Raw genomic sequence first — 15,032 nt, forward strand, 5'->3', positions numbered from 1 at the left:
TGTACGTAAGACAAGAGAACATCACAAGTCGCATGCATTTTTTAGACACAAGAAACAGGCTTGAGTTTCATTAAACGTGCAAAATAGCTTGAGAGCAATAGCATCTGGAAGACTGGGTCACACATGACATCTAAGTTGTGTATATGCCAAATATATATATACATATAGAATATTTCTAATATGTTATAGAGCTTCCAACATTTTAAGAGTTAATCTTCAGTCTTCTTGGTCACGTTCCTGTTCTTTACCCTTGCCTTTTTTGCCTCCCTTGCCTTTTTTCTTTTTGTAGTGGCACTTGGCCAGGTACGACACACACCGACAAAACTCCCGGAAGTTGACACCGTCATGGTTTTTGTCCAGCATCTGAATGGCTTCCTCAATATCATCTGCATTGATTGAACCCTTGAAAATGGATTCTTACAGTTAGATGATGAGTAGGAAATGCACAAAACCAGATGTCACAATATTGTGAATAAGGCACAGAGGCATATTTATTACAGATAATTGTGTGTATCATGTTACCTGAGTGTGTTGCATCACTTACTTTCAACTCAGGACTTTGTATTTCTTGCTGCAACACTTTCTTTAATTCCTCCTTGTTTAACTTACGCTTCTTGCCCTCATCTTCGGCGTACTCCAGGAATATATCCACAATGTTTGTGATGACGTGATCCAGACGAGCCATATCTGAAGCTGAGGAGAAAGATTGTAATTGATTTAATGGGTGAATCAATGGAAAAGCAGAATAAAATACCTTAAAACCCCTAATAATGCAACAAAGAACAAGATAGAAGAAGATTATCTGTGAACTGTGTTGTCGACCTTCATGAAATCTCTTGATAAAGTCAGTTATAGACATATATTTTAGACTATGGCATAAACACAGGATGTTGAAGTCAAAATAAACACTATAACAAATGTTCAGAGCTGTAGAAGAACTTCAATAAGGAACAGTTCTACACAATATTCTTTCTGTTCTATTGAATGATTCGCTCGGTCCTTCCTCCAGCATTTCACAGTTTCCATCCGTGCTCACCTCAGAGTCCTCGTACTGTAGAAGCAAAGAAACAATCACGTCTGTCTCACCACTGGTCCCAGATGAGACTGTGGTCAGAGCAAGTGGGAAAGCCTCCTCTTAAAAAGAAGGCACTCGTCTGACACACACACACACACGTTCCCAGACACACAAAGTCACAAACACACACACACACACACACACACACACACACACACACACACACACACACACACACACACACACACACACACACACACACACACACACACACACACACACACACACACACACACACACACACACATACACACACACACACACCACACACACACACACAAGTACACAAACACCAGTAGTGATTCATGCCTGCGTAATGTACCCCACTCCGCCGGCACCACCTGCTCCACATTTTTTTGTTTCAATAAAGTAAATAACTACCATCCCGCGGCAAAATGTACATTATACTTAACATGACTAAAAAACCTGTTCCCTTCTGTCGCCAAAGTTCTGTGGGAATGTAAATACTTTTACCATGAGAGAATTCCTTGCTTTTCTCAATGACTCATGGCTCTTATACCAACAGCATTTGGTCCCAGCCTGCCCTTGTTTTTTGATCAGGTCTTACCTTTCACATGTAAATATTCAAAAACATGCCTCTAATCAATTGCACATAACGTTAACAGATATGAAATGTTACTAGATGGTTCAAAAATATTTACGAAGAGAGTTGTTTTTTATTTGTAACCGTTTAAAAAGTTACTTCTTATTCCTCATGTAAATTCTCTGTGCTATTTTGAATAAAGGTGAATACACTCTTGAATGTTTGATCTAATCATGTGTTCTCTAGGCTAAAATTGCAGAAGGATGTGACGAGGGCCGGGGAGGGAAGTGCAAAGGAGACCTGAATTCGAGGAGTTTCTCAAGCTTGTGAGTGGCATGGCAAAATGCGTCTACAACAAGAAGGAGGCAGTGGAGCCGGCTGTGGAAAGTAAAGACAAGACTGGTGGAAAATGTGACACGGAAGCTAAAGAATGTGACTTTCATTTGTCCTCACTATAAGAAATAAAGTAGATTAAAACTACGGCATTGAATGATTTGTGTGTTCCTTTGTCTGTTTATAACAATCACTGCATGCGTAGTCATATTCAGTGTCACTGTGTGTGGGAGGAAACAAACATGGCTGAGATCAGTGAAGATATCCTCATGCCACTTCACATGAGGATATCCACCTCTATTCGTTTTTTACATAAGATCAACAAAAAGAACTGGACAGATTTCCATGAAACTTGGTAGGATGGATGCAGTAGGCTCGGGAAAAGAACCCCAAACTTTTTTGCTGATCCAGATGAGGGGGCGGATCCAGGAATTGTTTTCTTTACCAATGTGAGACTGGGCGTGTTCAACACTTTCACCCTTTTTAAAGCAATTCATGACTCTCTTAATAAAATAAATCAGGCTCAATTAGGGAACTGATACATTTGATTTGGTGAAATTTGGTGCAGCTTCATTAAATTTAAGGGGACTGTTGTGCCACGCTCCAAGCGATGATGAATATTTAACCTGTGGCACAGAGCAACTGTGGAACTGGTTTCTCGCTGTACAAAAAGCTTAATCAGTTGGTTTGTGCTATAATTACAGTGTCATACAAAAGAACTTGTGAACTGGTTTGTTGGGACAAAGCAAAATGTCCATTTTCATCATGAATCAGCACAAATATTTATTTCTATGTCTAGGTGTGTCAAACATCGGCTCTTATAAAAATAGGCTTCTTCCTTCAGTCTGATCACAGTCTGAGCTGCTGACACAGACCTGATCTCTCTTCACCTGCTGAACCTAAACCCTAAAGTGAGTACCGATGCAAATTAGAGCAAAAAATCTATATAATTGTAATCTATTTCTGCAACAAGACATTTGATGAGACTCCACAATATGTTGTTTGCAATATGTGTATATTATGTGACCTCTGTACGTTTTAAATACATGAACTCCTGAGCATTTCTCCTCTTTACTAACACCAGCATGAATCTTTTTCTCCAGCTGCAGCCATGGCACGTTTGCAAGGAGCCATTAAGGGCCTCGTGGAGGTGTTTGTGGAGTATTCTGATGGTGATGGCAAGTTAAACAAGGAGGAGTTGAAGAAGATGATGGATAAAGAAATGGATTGCCCTGAGGCCAAGGTAAGAGACTCAACATGCTCATCTTCAGGATGAAGTTATATTTCTCACCATTCACATACATTATTGCTGATCTAATCACGTTTTCTCTAGGCTAAAATGGCAGAAGAATGTGACAAAGGCCAGGGAGGGAAGTGTAAAGGAGACCTTGACTTCGAGGAGTTTCTCAAGCTTGTGAGCTGCATGGCAAAATGCGGCTACAACAAGAAGAGAGGCGGTGGAGCCGGCTGTGGAAAGTAAAGAGAAGACCGGTGGCAAATGTGACATGGAAGCTAAAGAATGTGACTTTCATTTGTCCTCACTTTAAGAAATAAAGAAGATTAAAACTATGGCATTGAACCTGTTGTGTGTTCCTTTGTCTGTATAAAACAATCACTGCATGCATAGTCATATTCAGTGTCACTGTGTGTGGGAGCCATCAAACATGGCTGAGATCAGTGAAGATATCCTCATGCCACTTTACTGATAACGCTCCAAGGAGGTAATGCTTCCACCTCTCTCCGTTTTTTTACATAAGATCAACCAAAATAACTGTACAGATTTCCATGAAACTTGGTAGGATGGATGCAGTAGGCTCGGGAAATTACCCCGAAACTTTTTTGCTGATCCAGATGAGGGGGCGGATCCAGGAATCGTTTTCTTTACCAATGTGAGACAGGGCATGTTCAACACTTTCACCCTTTTTAAAGTAATTCATGACTCTTAATAAAATAAATCAGGCTCAATAAGGGAACTGATACGTATAAGTTGGTGAAATTTGGTGCAGCTTCATTCAATTTAAGGGGACTGTTGTGCCACGCTCAGAGCAATGATGAATATTTAACCTGTGGCACAGAACAACTGTGGAACTGGTTTCTCACTGAACAAACAGCTTAATCAGTTGGCTTGTGCTATAATAACAGTGTCATACAAAAGAACTGGTGAACTGGTTTGTTGGGACAAAGCTAAATTTACATTTTGATCGTGTGTCAGCACAAATATTTATTTCTACGTCTAGGTGTGTCAAACATCGGCTCTTATAAAATAGGCTTCTTCCTTCAGTCTGATCACAGGCCGAGCTGCTGACACAGACCTGATCTCTCTTCACCTGCTGAACCTAAACCCTAAAGTGAGTACCGATGCAAATTTGAGCAAAAAATCTGAACAATTGTTATCTATTTCTGCAACAAGACATTTGATGAGACTCCACAATATGTTGGTTGCAATATATGTATATTATGTGACCTCTGTACGTTTTAAATACATGAACTCCTGAGCATTTCTCCTCTTTACTAAACACCAGCATGAATCTTTTTCTCCAGCTGCAGCCATGGCACGTTTGCAAGGAGCCATTAAGGGCCTCGTGGAGGTGTTTGTGGAGTATTCTGATGGTGATGGCAAGTTAAACAAGGAGGAGTTGAAGAAGATGATGGAAAAAGAAATGGATTGCCCTGAGGCCAAGGTAAGAGACTCAACATGCTCATCTTCAGGATGACGTTACACATGTATGCACATCTATATTTTTCCCCATTCACATACGTTATTGCTGATCTAATAATGTGTTCTCTAGGCTAAAATGGCAGAAGAATGTGACAAGGGCCAGGGAGGGAAGTGTAAAGGAGACCTTGACTTCGAGGAGTTTCTCAAGCTTGTGAGCTGCATTGCAAAATGCGGCTACAACAAGAAGAGAGGCGGTGGAGCCGGCTGTGGAAAGTAAAGAGAAGACCGGTGGCAAATGTGACCTGGAAGCTAAAGAATGTGACTTTCATTTGTCCTCCCTATAAGAAATAAAGAAGATTAAAACTATGGCATTGAACGTGTTGTGTGTTCCTTTGTCTGTTTATAACAATCACTGCATGTGTAGTCATATTCAGTGTCACTGTGTGTGGGAGCAAACAAACTTGGTAGGATGGATGCAGTAGGCTCGGGAAAGAACCCCTTAACTTTCACCCTATTTACAGGGAGTAATTTATGACTCTTAATAAATTAAATCAGGCTCAATTAGGGAACTGATATGCATGAGTTGGTGAAATTTGTGGCAGTTTCATTAAATTTAAGGGGACTGTTGTGCCGACCTCAGAGCGATAATGAATATTTAACCTGTGGCCCAGAACAACTGTGGAACTGGTTTCTCGCTGTACAAACAGCTTAATAAGTTGGTTTGTGCTATAATTACAGTGTCGCACAAAGGGACTGGTGAACTGGTTTGTTGGGACTGGACGAGATTTCCATGATAAGTTTTAGTCATCTCAACTCTTTATTTTTATGTCTAGGTTTGTCAAACATATGACCTGTCTGACAACATGAAACTGTCCATAAAACAAGTAAGATATTTCATCATGGGTTCAGACCAATGAGAACTCAGTAGTATAAACCACATTATCACATGAGCACTCAGTAATCAAGGCACAGACCACACCCATCTTTGAACTTGATTTTAAATTAGATCTCAACTACACGCCTGTACATTTCCATGACTGCATCTGGGGCACTTGTCATACAATTTTAACACAAAGGGAAACTATACAGATTGACCTCTACCACCAACCACCCAATACACACATGTAACAAACTTTAATTACAGAGAATCATGAATTTTATAAATTTGCAATAAGGAAACATCCAAGGCAAGTAAACAAAGGTATCGATAAAATTACAAAGATAAAGTAAGGAAATGCTTAAAAATACTAAAAGAGACGAGACAAAGTGAATTATCTTCCACTCCTCACTGGTTCACTCACTCACTCACGTTCCGGTCCATCTGAAGGGGCAGTTGCATTTAAATATATCAGAGACCATAGGATCAAAGCAGCTGTAATGCCTGAAAATCAAATTGACGTACTGACCCATATTCAGATTACTACGTTATTACATGAGTACTCAGTTTTAAGTTGAACCACACCAATCGCTGAACTTGGTCTTCATTTAGATCTAAACCACGCACCTGTAAAAGTGTGACCTACATACATGTTATGAGTTTTACTGACAGGACTGACTTGTTCTAGTACAAGACCGGGAGGCCGAGAGAAGACTGCAATGTTTGAAGTTTTCCTCAGGGTACATGTTCAACGATACAGAATTAGCTCGAAGCCCATTTCAACCAGGAAAAGAAAAGAAACATTTATTAAGCTTATGCCTGTTTCTACAAGTTATAGCTACACACAATATGTACAGGATCTTTGGAAAACATTTTTACACAATAAAATTAAATGTATAAAAATAATCCTAACTAACTAAAGATGCTCAGCTTGTTTAGATGGCCAGTGGTGGCAGATGCTCACTTCTGTTAAAGAAGTGAAGTATTTTGATGCACTTGCGCCACTTGTCGGTCAGGGGGGATATTGCATTGATTAGTTCATAAGCAGACAGTCATTGTAGGGAGTAGAAGAGGTGAGAGCACAATTTACAATGGATTCAAATCCACATCCCTCCACTGGAGATGAAAAAACAGCAATCCCTAATTTCTACCCCAACTACTTGAAACAGCTTTAGAATAAACTATATTCTTGTGAGCGGAGATATAAGTGTGCTTTGGTTTCCTCATACAAAGAAACTTCCGGATATTACAACAGAAACATGCAGTAGTTCACTCTTTGTTGTTTGAGAATTTCCAAAATGCACAGGTTAACCCCTCTGCAAACACACATAGGTGGTGCAGGTGCACATATTCAATGTTCAGGCTTAAATCCTATTGTCATATTCATCTTTATGTGCTCGCCCCGTCTTAAATTAGCTTAATGGTGAACCTGCACGACCTGTCCTGACTTGACTGTGTCCTCACAGAGTCATATTACTAATAACTGTTTAATTTCTTTATATTACTGACTGCAGGTTGCTCCACCCAACATGCCAAGCAACCAATCACAAACTCCTGTCAGGAAGGCAGGGCGAAATGACAACCAATAGAAAGGCACCTTTTTTGGAATGTGCGGCGGTTAACACTTTGTTGTGTGGATATAAATCCAGTGTATAAGATGTCAAATTGAAACAAACAATAGACCTAACATTATTGGTTCTGATGATTTGGAATTTTTGTTTTTAATTTAATATAAAAATTGATGAAGAGATGAAGAATCTAGACCGAGACACATGACTATTATGGAAGAAAAAGACATCAGTCACAGTTTTAACCCATGGAGAACAGTCCATCTCAGCAGTGGTGGGCTGTTATGAAGTACATTTACTTTGTTACTGTACGTTTTTTATGTATCTGGAATTTACTTAAGTAGATTTATTTCAGATACTCTCTTGAATTATACTCCAAGTAGGCCTACATGTCTCAGCAAATAGTTAATCTTAATACTCACACAGTTTTTTATATAAAAGTATTCATCCATACCAAGAGCAGAATGTATTCAGTCAGAGTGACAAGAACTTTACTTTCAATACTTCAAATACAAATGGAGAAAAGTGAATGTTGCACTTTAACTTTACATGAGTACATTTCTGTCCATTAATTGGTAAGTAGGGTGTTTGACTACGTCCTCCACCGATGCATCCAAGTATTATAAAGTCATAAAGGAGACATTTCCCATAATGAAGCACTGCTGGTGACTTGTGCACTGGAGAACACAGTGAGTGATGTCTGCTGAATGTTTCAGGAGCCAGTGTTTGTTTGCTTTCACAACAACAACACCAAACACTCTCCAGTGAGACGTACAGTGATGGATTCAAACGACAGAGGAAGCCCCTGACAAATTCATTAGTTTTTTAAAGTTTATTTTCAGTTTGTACGTAAGACAAGTGAACATCACAAGTTGCATGCATTTTTTAGACACAAGAAACAGGCTTGAGTTTTATTAAACGTAAAAAATAGCTTGAGAGCAATAGCATCTGGAAGACTGGGTCACACATGACATCTAAGTTGTGTATATGCCAAATATATATATATATATATATATATATATATATATCTAAAGAATATTTCTAATATGTTACAGAGCTTCCAACATTTTAAGAGTTAATCTTCAGTCTCAGGTTTCTGTTCTTTGCCCTTGCCTTTCTTGCCTTTCTTGCCTTCCTTGCCTGTCTTCTTGTTGTAGTGACACTTGGCCAGGTCCCCAACACACCGACAAAACTCCCGGAAGTTGACCTCACCGTCATGGTTTTTGTCCAGCTTCTGCATGGCTTCCTCAATATCATCTGCATTGATTGTACCCTTGAAAATTGATTCTTACAGTTAGATGATGAGTAGGAAATGCACAAAACCAGATGTCAGAATATTGTGAATAAGGCACAGAGGCATATTTATTATAGATAATTGTGTGTATCATGTAACCTGAGTGTGTTGCATCACTTACTTTCAACTCGGGACTTTGTATTTCTTGCTGCAACACTTTCTTTAATTGCTCCAGGTTTAACTTGCGCTTCTTGCCCTCATCTTCGCCGTACTCCAGGAATATATCCACAATGTTTGTGATGACGGAATCCAGACGAGCCATATCTGAAGCTGAGGAGAAAGATTGTAATTGATTTAACAGGTGAATCAATGGAAAAGCAGAATAAAATACCTTAAAACCACTAATAATGCAACAAAGAACAAGATAGAAGGCGATTATCCGGGCACTGTGTTGTCACGCCTCATGAAATCTCTTGATAATGTCAGTTCGGGACATAAATTAAAGAGAATGACATAAACACAGGATGTTGAAGTCAAAATAAACACTATAACAAATGTTCAGAGCTGTAGAAGAACTTCAATAAAGAACATTTCTACACAATATTCTTTCTATTCTATTGAATCATTTGCTCGGTCCTTCCTCCAGCATTTCACAGTTTCCATCCATGCTCACCTCAGAGTCCTCGTTCTGCAGAAGCAAAGAAAAAATCACGTCTGTCTCACCACTGGTCCCAGATGAGAGTGTGATCAGAGCAAGTGGGAAAGCCTCCTCTTAAAGAGAAGGCACTTGTCTGACACACACGTGCACACACGTGCCCAGACACACAAAGTCACAAACACACACACACACACACACACACACACACACACACACACACACACACTTACACAAACACCAGCAGTGATTCATGCCTGCGTAATGTACCCCACTCCACCGGCACCACTCGCGCCACATTTTTTTGTTTCAATAAAGTAAATAACTACCATCCCGCGGCAAAATGTACATTATACTTAACATGACTGAAAAACCTGTTCCCTTCTGTCGCCAAAGTTCTGTGGGAATGTAAATACTTTTACCATAAGAGAATTCCTTGCTTTTTTCAATGACTCATATACCAACAGCATATGGTCCCACCCTGCCCTTGTTTTTTGATCAATTCTTACCTTTCACATGTAAATATTCAAAAACATGTCTCTGATCAATTGCACATAACGTTAACAGATTTGAAATGTTACTAGATGGTTCAAAAACATTTACGAAGAGAGTTCTTTTTTCTATTTGTAACCGTTTCAAAAGTTACTTCTTATTTGTCATGTTAATTCTCTGTGCTATATTCGAGGAGTTTCTCAAGCTTGTGAGCTGCATGGCAAAATGCGGCTACAACAAGAAGAGAGGCGGTGGAGCCGGCTGTGGAAAGTAAAGAGAAGACCGGTGGCAAATGTGACCCGGAAGCTAAAGAATGTGACTTTCATTTGTCCTCACTTTAAGAAATAAAGAAGATTAAAACTATGGCATCGAACGTGTTGTGTGTTCCTTTGTCTGTTTATAACAATTAGATTAGATTAGATTTCTTTATTTATCCACACAACGGGGAAATTCACTTGTTACAGCAAAATAAGAGAAAAACAGAATTTAAATAACAGTGCCGAAGCACGATAAAAAAGATCAAAATATATACACTACTAAACTACACATAATGAGAGTACAGAAACAAAAACAAAAACAACCTGCAAAACAGACACTGTGCAAAAGCAGGTACTGGGGAGAAAGTGGAATGATGTTAGTGTTATTGTAATGAAAACAAAAAAAATATTATAAGTAATATTGCAACAGTAGTGACCATGATACAGAAAAATAATTAAAAAAAGTAAGTGACCATAATATAAATAATACTACAAGATAGCATAATGGAAATATAAATATTGCAATGTAACCATTATAAGTGACCATGATATAAATATAGATGTAAAGTGTTGAATATTATTGTGCATAGTAGTGATCTGAGTAATAAATAAAAAATAAATAAGAAAAATAAAAATACAAATACAGCTATGGTGAGAGGTTGAGTGGAGATAGAAATAATAGACAGGGACTACAACATTATCAGGTGGTGCTGGTGCTGTAGAGCCTGACTGCAGCTGGGATGAAGGACCTGCGGAACCTCTCCTTCTTACACCGTGGGTGTAACAGTCTGCTGCTGAAGGAGCTGCTCAGGGACCCCACATTGTCATGTAGGGGGTGAGAGGTGTTGCCCATGATGGACGCCAGCTTGGCTAACATCCTTCTGTCCCCCACTTCCTCAATGGAGTCTAGAGGACAGTCCAGGACAGAGCTCGCTCTTCTTATCAGTCTGTTGAGCCTGCTCCTGTCTCTGTCCGTGCTACCCCCCCTCCAGCAGACCACACTGCATGTGTAGTCATATTCAGTCTCACTGTGTTTGTGAGCAAACAAACTTGGTAGGATGAATGCAGAAGGCTCGGGAAAGAACCCCTAAACTTTTTTGCGGATCCAGATGCGGGAGGGAATCCAAGAATCGTTTTCTTTACCAATGTGACACAGGGCGTGTTTAACACTTTCACCCTTTTTTAAAGTAATTCATGACTCTTAATAAATTAAATCAGGCTCAATTAGGGAACTGATAGGCATTAGTTGGTGAAATTTGGTGCAGCTTCATTAAATTTAAGGGGACTGTTGTGCCACGCTCAGAGCAATGATGAATATTTAACCTGTGGCACAGAACAACTGTGGAACTGGTTTCTCGCTGTACAAACAGCTTCACACGTTGCTCTGTGCTATAATTACAGTGTCGCACAAAGGGACTGGTGAACTGGTTTGTTGGGACTGGACGAGATTTCCATGATAAGTATTAGTCATCACAACTCTTTATTTTTATGTCTAGGTTTGTCAAACATATGACCTGTTTGACAACATGAAACTGTGCAAAACATATAAGATATTTCATCCTGGGTTCAGACCAATGAGAACTCAGTAGTATAAACCACATTATCACATGAGCACTCAGTAATAAAGGCACAGACCACACCCATCTTTGAACTTGTTTTTAAATTAGATCTCAACTACACGCCTGTACATTTCCATGACTGCATCTGGGGCACTTGTCATACAATTTTAACACAAAGGGAAACTATACAGATTGACCTCTACCACCAACCACCCAATACACACATGTAACAAACTGTAATTACAGAGAATCATGAATTTTATAAATTTGCAATGAGGAAACATCGAAGGAAAGTAAACGAAGGTATCGATAAAATTACAAAGACAAAGTAAGGAAATGCTTAAAAATACTAAAAGAGACGAGACAAAGTGAATTATCTACCACTCCTCACTGGTTCACTCACTCACTCACTCACGTTCCAGTCCATCTGAAGGGGCAGTTGCATTTAAATATATCAGAGACCATAGGATCAAAGCAGCTGTAATGCCTGAAAATCAAATTGACGTACTGACCCATATTCAGATTACTACGTTATTACATGAGTACTCAGTTTTAAGTTGAACCACACCAATCGCTGAACTTGGTCTTCATTTAGATCTAAACCACGCACCTGTAAAAGTGTGACCTACATACATGTTATGAGTTTTACTGACAGGACTGACTTGTTCTAGTACAAGACTGGGAGGCCGAGAGAAGACTGCAATGTTTGAAGTTTTCCTCAGGGTACATGTTCAACGACACAGAATTAGATCAAAGCCCATTTCAACCAGGAAAAGAAAAGAAAAATTCAATTTATTAAGCTTATGCCTGTTTCTACAAGTTATAGCTACACACAATTTGTACAGGATCTTTGGAGCCAACAATTCTTGCTGACCAAAACAGTTTTACACGATAAAATTAAATGTATAAAAGTAATCCAAACTTACTAACCAACTAAAGATGCTCAGCTTGTTTAGATGGCCAGTGGTGGCAGATGCTCACTTCTGTTAAAGTAGTGCAGTATTTTGATGCACTTGCGCCACCTGGCAGTCATGGGGGATATTGCATCGATTAGATCAACAGCAGAGAGTCGTTGTAGGGAGAAGAAGAGGTGAGAGCACAATTTAAAATGGATTCAAATCCACAGCCCTCCACTGGAGATGAAAAAACAGCACTTCCTAATTTCTACCCCAACTAGTTTCATGACAGTGTATGACTGCTCAAAACTTCCAGATGCAACATTTTGAAACAGCTTTAGAATAAACTGTATTCTTGTGAGCGGAGATATAAACTAATTGAATAACAGAAAAAAAATGTATGATGTAAGGCATTTAATTTCCCTATTTAATAAATGTGCTTTGGTTTCATTCATACAAAGAAACTTCCAGATATAACATCAGAAACATGCAGTAGTTCACTCTTTGTTGTTTGAGAATTTCCAAAATGCACAAGTTAACCCCTCTGCAAACACACATAGGTGGGGCAGGTGCACATAATCAATGTTCAGGCTTAAATCCTATTGTCATATTCATCTTAATGTGCTAGCCCCATCTTATATGAGATTAACGGTGAACCTGCACGACTTGTCCTGACTTTACTGTGTCCTCACAGAGTCATATTACTAATAACTGTTTATTTTCTTCATATTTCTGACTGCAGGATGCTCCACCCAACAGGCCACGCAACCAATCACAAACTCCTGTCAGGAAGGGAGGGCAAAATGACAACCAATAGAAAGGCACGGTTTTTTGGTTCCACAGGCTGGAATGTGAGGCGGTTAACACTTTGTGGTGTGGATGTAAATCCAGTTTATAAGATGTCAAATAGAATACAACATGATATCAAGGAGAGTTTCATGTAAGTTTGTCCACTCTGCCCCCAAACAATAGATCTAACATTATTCGTTCTGATGATTTGGGATTTTTTGGTTTTAATTTAACATAAAAATCTATGATGGAAGAATCTAGACCGAGACACATGACTATTATGGAAGACAAAGACATCAGTCACAGTTTAAACCCACGGAGAACAGTCCATCTCAGCAGTGGTGGGCTATTATGAGGTACATTTACTTTGTTACTGTACGTTTTTTATGTGTCTGGAATTTACTTAAGTAGATATATTTCAGGTACTCTCTTCACTTATACTCCAAGAACATCTTAATACTGTAATTTTAAAATGCACTGCGTAACATAAAAATAATCAATCCATACCAAGAGGAGAATTGATCGAGTCAGAGTGACAAGAACTTTACTTTCAATACTTCAAGTACTTTTACCAATGGAGAAAAGCTAATGTTGTACTTTAACTTTTACTTGAGTACATTTCTGTCCATTTATTGATAAGTAAAGTGTTTGACTACTTCCTCCACCGATGCATTCAACTATAAAGTCACAGAGGAGACATTTCTTATAATGAAGAGCTGCTGGTGGAGAACACAGTGAGTGATGTCTGCTGAATGTTTCATGAGCCAGTTTGTTTGCTTTCACAACAACAACACCAGATACTCTACAGTGAGACGTGCAGTGATTGATTCAAACGACAGAGGAAGCCCCAGACAAATTCATTAGTTTTTAGAGTTTATTTTCAGTTTGAAAATCACAAGTTGCATGCATTTTTTAGACACAAGAAACAGGCTTGAGTTTTATTAACAGTGCAAAATAGCTTGATAGCAATAACATCTGGAAGACTGGGTCACATATGACATCTAAGTTGTGTATATGCCAAATATATATATATATAGGATATTTCTAATATGTTACAGAGCTTCCAACATTTTAAGAGTTAATCTTCAGTCTCAGGTTCCTGTTCTTTGCCCTTGCCTTTCTTGCCTCCCTTGCCTGTCTTCTTGTTGTAGTGGCACTTGGCCAGGTCTGACACACACCGACAAAACTCCCGGAAGTTAACCTCACCGTCATGGTTTTTGTCCAGCATCTGCATGGCTTCCTCAATATCATCTGCATTGATTGTACCCTTGAAAATGGATTCTTACAGTTAGATGATGAGTAGGAAATGCACAAAACCAGATGTCAGAATATTGTGAATAAGGCGCAGAGGCATATTTATTATATTACATTACATTACATAGATATATGTGTGTATCATGTAACCTTATTGTGTCGTATCACTTACTTTCAACTCGGGACTTTGTATTTCTTGCTGCAACACTTTCTTTAATTCCTCCTTGTTTAACTGGCGCTTCTTGCCCTCATCTTCGGCGTACTCCAGGAATATATCCACAATGTTTGTGATGACGTGATCCAGACGAGCCATATCTGAAGCTGAGGAGAAAGATTGTAATTGATTTTACAAGTGAATCAATGGAAAAGCAGAATAAAATACCTTAAAACCACTAATAATGCAACAAAGAACAAGATGGAAGATTATCCGGGCACTTTGTTGTCATGCCTCATGAAATCTATTGATGTCAGTTATAGACATATATTTTAGACAATGACATAAACACAGGATGTTAAAGTCAAAATAAACACTATATCAATTGTTCAGAGCTGTAGAAGAACTTCAGTAAAGAACATTTCTAAACAATATTCTCTGTTCTATTGAGGCGTTCGCTCGGTCTTTCCAACCGAAAAAAATCCCCTCCTCCAGCATTTCACAGTTTCCATCCGTGCTCACCTCAGAGTTCTCGTTCCCCAAAAGCAAAGAAAAGATCGGATCTGTCTCAGCACTGGTCCCAGATGAGAGTGTGGTCAGAGCGAGTGGGAAAGCCTCCTCTTAAAGAGAAGGCACTCGTCTGACACACACACAAACACACACGTGCCCAGACACACAGACACACA

The 15,032-nt window shown here is 39.1% G+C and overlaps 4 protein-coding genes across 5 annotated transcripts; 1 reads left to right on the plus strand and 3 right to left on the minus strand.

Moving 5' to 3' along the window:
* Window positions 1-216: 216 nt before the first annotated feature.
* On the minus strand, window positions 217-685 carry LOC133013478 (repetin-like). Its single transcript, XM_061080433.1, has 2 exons — window positions 545-685; window positions 217-402 (listed from the first exon to the last, which is right to left on the minus strand). The coding sequence occupies exons 1-2, from the start codon at window positions 683-685 to the stop codon at window positions 217-219; spliced, it is 327 nt and encodes a 108-aa protein (XP_060936416.1).
* A 3,447-nt stretch (window positions 686-4,132) lies between these two features.
* Window positions 4,133-4,945, plus strand: LOC133014768 (protein S100-A7A-like). The gene is made up of 3 exons (XM_061082034.1): window positions 4,133-4,300; window positions 4,494-4,633; window positions 4,742-4,945. The coding sequence occupies exons 2-3, from the start codon at window positions 4,502-4,504 to the stop codon at window positions 4,886-4,888; spliced, it is 279 nt and encodes a 92-aa protein (XP_060938017.1). The 5' UTR covers window positions 4,133-4,300; window positions 4,494-4,501; the 3' UTR covers window positions 4,889-4,945.
* A 3,186-nt stretch (window positions 4,946-8,131) lies between these two features.
* Window positions 8,132-8,612, minus strand: LOC133013522 (protein S100-G-like). The gene is made up of 2 exons (XM_061080484.1): window positions 8,472-8,612; window positions 8,132-8,329 (listed from the first exon to the last, which is right to left on the minus strand). The coding sequence occupies exons 1-2, from the start codon at window positions 8,610-8,612 to the stop codon at window positions 8,132-8,134; spliced, it is 339 nt and encodes a 112-aa protein (XP_060936467.1).
* Window positions 8,613-13,839: 5,227 nt separating this feature from the next.
* LOC133014474 (protein S100-G-like) lies at window positions 13,840-15,029 on the minus strand. 2 transcript variants are annotated; one of them, XM_061081721.1, is made up of 3 exons: window positions 14,869-15,029; window positions 14,365-14,513; window positions 13,840-14,205 (listed from the first exon to the last, which is right to left on the minus strand). In XM_061081721.1, exons 2-3 carry the CDS (start codon window positions 14,503-14,505, stop codon window positions 14,017-14,019), a joined length of 330 nt encoding a protein of 109 aa, XP_060937704.1. In that variant the 5' UTR covers window positions 14,506-14,513; window positions 14,869-15,029; the 3' UTR covers window positions 13,840-14,016. The 2 variants fall into 2 exon arrangements, with proteins under 2 accessions (XP_060937704.1, XP_060937703.1); XM_061081720.1 differs by having other exon boundaries at window positions 14,365-15,029.
* Between the last annotated feature and the right edge of the window lie 3 nt (window positions 15,030-15,032).

Source organism: Limanda limanda, chromosome 11 (assembly GCF_963576545.1).
Source record: "Limanda limanda chromosome 11, fLimLim1.1, whole genome shotgun sequence".
NCBI classification, from domain to species: Eukaryota; Metazoa; Chordata; class Actinopteri; order Pleuronectiformes; family Pleuronectidae; genus Limanda; species Limanda limanda.